The 4,957-nt window shown below is 40.2% G+C and overlaps 1 protein-coding gene and 1 non-coding gene across 2 annotated transcripts; one reads left to right on the forward strand and one right to left on the reverse strand.

Annotated features, from left to right (window-relative positions):
• Nucleotides 1–1,258: 1,258 nt before the first annotated feature.
• LOC127109012 (small nucleolar RNA R71) lies at nt 1,259–1,365 on the forward strand. The gene has a single exon (XR_007796501.1). It is a non-coding gene; the product is annotated as a small nucleolar RNA R71 (small nucleolar RNA).
• A 1,699-nt stretch (nt 1,366–3,064) lies between these two features.
• Nucleotides 3,065–4,600, reverse strand: LOC127102158 (uncharacterized). The gene is made up of 4 exons (XM_051039563.1): nt 4,241–4,600; nt 3,635–3,958; nt 3,257–3,520; nt 3,065–3,172 (listed from the first exon to the last, which is right to left on the reverse strand). Exons 1-4 carry the CDS (start codon nt 4,598–4,600, stop codon nt 3,065–3,067), a joined length of 1,056 nt encoding a protein of 351 aa, XP_050895520.1.
• Between the last annotated feature and the right edge of the window lie 357 nt (nt 4,601–4,957).

The raw sequence follows: 4,957 nt of genomic DNA on the forward strand, positions 1-4,957 counted from the left end.
CCCTAGAATGCAAGGTATAGAAAAACTCCTAGGGTCTTTCTCCTTCTTAGCAAGTTTAGTCTCGGAAATAAAGTTGCATTCCAAGGGTTTGGGATCATCAAGCCTACGCTTGTTGGTTAAGATGTCTTTGAGAAATTTGGCGTAATATGGAATTTGGGTGATGGCTTCGGTGAAAGGAGTCTCTACATGAAGCTTCTCTATTACTTTTATAAACTTTTGGTATTGGTTATCGATTTTAGTTTGTTTAAGTCTTTGCGGATATGGGATTGGTGGTTTGTACGGGGGTGGTGGTTTATAAGTTTTATCCTTGGCTTCTCCTTCTTGGTCGGTTTGTTTTTTGGGTTCCACTGGTTCCCCTCCTTGGTTGGTAGATATATTTTCTTTAGAAGCTTTGGACTCGCTCATTGCTGGGTTATAAGGTCCTTCGTAAGCGCTCCCACTTTGTAATGTGATAGCGTTAGCTTGCCCTCGAGGGTTGAATTGAGGTTGTCCAGGGAATTGTCCTCCAGATGTAGTTTGCGGGGCTTGGTTTTGTGCTACTTGTGAGATATGGGTTTCAAGCATCTTATTGTGAGTAATTATCTGATCAACCTTAGTCCCTAATTGCGTTATCAGTTCGTTTACGTGAATGTTCTGGTTTAGGAATTCTTTATTTTGCCCAGTCTGGCTTGATATAAAGTTCTCCATGATCTTCTCAAGGTTAGGCTTCTGGGGCACAACTTGCATAGGTTGATTTGGTTTTTGGGCTTGAAAACCTTGTGGTATTTGAGGTGCAAAAGTTTGGATAGGGTTCTAGGTTTTATAGGAAAAATTTGGGTGATTCTTCCATCCAGGGTTGTAAGTGTTTGAAAATGGGTTACCTTGGGCGTAATTCACTTGGTTGGTGTTCAGGTCGTTCAAAAGGTTACATTCTGCCGATTCGTGTCCTTTAGATCCACAAAGTTCACACTCTGTGTGGACTACCGTTGCGGTGTTAGAGTTTGTAGAAATATGTTCGACCTTAAGGGATAAAGAGTCCATTTTCGCTTGCATCATGTCCATAGAACTTATCTCATGTATTCCACCTTGGGTCTCCTTTTTCTCTACTGATGCTCGTTCAGTTCCCCATTGGTAATGGTTTTGGGCCATATCCTCAATTAGGTCACAAGCTTCAGGGTAAGGTTTGTTCATCAACGCGCCACCAGCGGCAGCGTCGATGCTCATCTTTATGGTATAATGGAGTCCATTGTAGAAGGTATGAACGATCAGCCATTGTTCTAGGCCATGGTGTGGATAGACTCTTAACAGCTCCTTGTATCTCGCCTAAGCTTCAAAAAGTGTTTCTCCTTAGTTTTGAGTAAATCTAGTTATTTGGTTTCGAAGAACAGCAGTCTTACTAGGGGGAAATATCTAGCAAGGAATACTCTCCTAAGGTCTTCCCAGGTAGATATTGATTTAGCTGGAAGTGAATCTAACCACGAACATGCTCTATCTCTGAGGGAGAAAGGAAATAATCTTAAACGAATCCCATCAGGTGAAGCACCGTTGGATTTAAAGGTGTCGACCAGTTGGATAAAGACTTTTAAATGTTGATTTGGGTTCTAAGTAGCGAGACCCGCGAATTGTGAAATTCTGGTATCAGATATGAGATGTCGAAGGTAATGTCACGACACTAATATCTGAACAACAACTAAAATATAAACAGGATAAAAGACAAAGAAACAATTGAACAAGTGACACAAGCAATTGTTTACCCAGTTCGGTGCAAACTCACCTACGTCTGGGAGCCACCAAGCCAGGAAGGAAATCCACTAAACCGAATTAGTTTAAAGACTCTCAGTAAACAACTTTAAGTTACAGTCTTTTCACCTAATGTCTACCCGCGTGACTTATATCTAAGAACTCTTAGATATGAGACCCTACTCACCCCCCCTCAATCACAGCAGTGATATAAAAACAAATATTACAAAGAAAGAAGACACTCTTCAAGGACACATACTTGATCTTACTTAAAAGCTTCAACCAAGTAAACGCACACTCGTGCTTCAAAGCTTGGAGTGGACAAATTACAACACAAAAGTCAGTCCAATTCAAACATCAATAAGATGAATGAATGGCTCACAATACACAAGCTCACACAAGACTAAAACCCTAAAACTCTCTCACTCTTTCATTCGTTTTTTGTGTGTTTAAACCAGGTTTTACATGGCCTTTAAATAGAAGCTTTTGAATAGGTCTGAGCAGCATAAAACCCTACATCTATTTTCCTTGTGTATCTTCTTATTAACGACAGCTAATCATCCCTTATTGGAAAATATATCATTCTGGTTTTAAACCAAATTACTCCTTGAATAGCGCATTCAATCTCCACATAACCACACACATATTTGCATGAAAAGCGCAACATTAAGATACATAACATTCAAACTGAATGATCGGTATACACATGTCTTAACATCGGGTCTGACATCTTAGCTAAATCCTGCACAACCATATTTAAACATCCTACAGGAAGCTGATATCACATGTCAAGACAACACACGTTACAACTTGTGATAACTCTAAGTTTTACCAAAATTGATGCTAACACATAGAACCAACAAACTCCCCCTTTGGCAAATTTTGGCTAAAACATACATCAGATTATACGTTTCACAAAATAACAATCACAATATCAGTTCATCAGCAGAAGTAAGCATACACACATTACTAGCAAAAATAGCAGCTAGTAAACACACATGCGCTTGTGCTCACACATACAAAACACTTCCCTCTCTTTTCCCTCTTTGTATCAAACATCCAACATCATCTCTAACATCATCTATAGCTATAATAGCTATAGCTACTTCTCCCCCTTTTTAGCCAAAAGAGACCAAAGAGACAAAATAAATGTCTATTCAGTCAAAAACCAGAATGTCAAAAGTCAAGGGTTACAGAACCAAGTACATAAATAACTTTAAACAAGCTGAGATACAAACCAACAAGGTAAACATTAAAACAACAGAACATAACTGCCAAAATCAAGAAAATCCATCTTAACAGCAACAAAAAATCATCACATCAATGGGGGTCAAATTCAAAGGAGCTAATTAGAGGAGCTTGAGCTTGCAGCTTCATCAGCATCAAAAACATAATTGCCACTTGTCTCATCATTAGTTGCAGACCTCTCATTAGAGGTGTGGGCTTCAGCTTCCTTAGCAGGTTCAATATTCTCACCTTCAGCTCGCTCCAAGCTTGCAATCAGGGCTTCCAACGATTCTTTCCTAGCTGTTGCTACCCTTATCCCTTCACCCAGCTCTTTACACGTCTCCTTCAGCTCAGCAATAGTTCCAACTTTTGAGGCTGGATTTTTCATAGCAGATGTCATGACAATGTCTTCAACATGACTGCCTTCAAACATGTTATAGTGCACGGACAGAGCAGGTTTTCTTCTACTTGGTAGGTCATTAGAACTCAGAATCCCAGGGTCTTGACTCAAGATAATCCCATAAATCATAGAGGGAAAGGCTATAGGCAACTTCACTGCATTAGTAGATGCATGCTTGACAATTTGTTCAAACATAAATCTACCATAGTCAAATTTGAGTTTGGTTCCAACAGCAAAGATAAATCTTCCAAGGGTATTAGAAATTGTAGAAATATGGTTGGTAGGCACCCAATTTGCAGATCCTATTTCATGCAATATAGCATACTTGACAGTCAGCTTTCCAGCAGGAAGATGCTTTTTGATAGGCCACCCTTTCACCTGCCTTGCTGTAATTTCTCTACAAACCTGATTGTCTGTAGCTTCCAATTCACATGCACCCTTAACTCTTCTTCCCAAAAAATTGTTAATGACAGTGTGAGAGAAAGTGATACAATTACCTCTCACGAATACTTTGCAAAATTCCTTGCTATTCTTATCAGCAACATCCTCAGGAATATTGACAATGAATTCCTTAACCAAACCCTCATAGCACGGAGATAACCATTCCACAGTCTTCATCAACCCAACAGTCTTTATTAGGTCCATGACCTATTTGACTTCAACAACATCCTTTCCTAACTCTCTCTCTACAGCCACCCTTCTTTGAATCACAAATTTCCATTTGACAGCTCCATATTCAAGATGGAAAGAGATATTATCCAAATGCACATCAACAACTTTCACAGGGGACTTCCTCACAGTGGTCCTCTTCACAGGGGAGATGTCAAGGACATCTTCCTCAACATCTTCTTCAGACTCAGAAACTTCTCTAACCTTCCTCTTCTTCACACCAACCTTGCTCCAAGATTTTGAAGGACCAACACCAGCAGTCTTCTTAGATGTTTTAGCTGACCTCATTTCAGCCACAGATCTTCCTTTTCTAGTCTTCATACGCTTAGCCACACTAGGCTTTAAGTGATGAAGTAAGCTCTCCTCTTGATCACCAAACCTATCATCCTCTAGGTCAATCACATTGTTTGCAACATTATGCTTCTTAGAATGGGAAGCATTGGCAGTTGTAGATGCCACAAATTTTCCTTTACTAGACACAATTTGCCCTAGAGAGCATAAACCTTCAGCAGCCATGTCCTTCTCAGATCTAGAGGAATCGTCATCCTTCTCACTATGATGTTCAACCTCAGGAGAGGGGTACATTTTAGACAGGGGAGTAGAGACTCCCTTCACAGAATGTCCTTCATTAAGGATTCTAGTGACTAGGTTTCTTATGACACGATCAGTGTGGTGTATATCTTCCTTAGAACTAGTGGCATGAGTTGAGCTAGAAGGGATACTAGAGTTGTTACCTTGATTGGGGCATGCAGAAGCTGATGCATCCATGGGATGGTTTAAATCAAGGGCTTCGTCGGGAATAGCAAACAGAGGAACCACATCCAAAATCTCATCCTCGTGAATGTCCATGGAAGGAGTGCTAACCTTGTATTGTGACATCTTGACGTTTCTGTGGAAAAATTTCAGTTTCCCTAGCAGAGGAGTGTGAGGAAGAAGCAGGGA

The sequence above is a fragment of the Lathyrus oleraceus genome, chromosome 7, assembly GCF_024323335.1.
Source record: "Lathyrus oleraceus cultivar Zhongwan6 chromosome 7, CAAS_Psat_ZW6_1.0, whole genome shotgun sequence".
Taxonomy (NCBI): domain Eukaryota; kingdom Viridiplantae; phylum Streptophyta; class Magnoliopsida; order Fabales; family Fabaceae; genus Lathyrus; species Lathyrus oleraceus.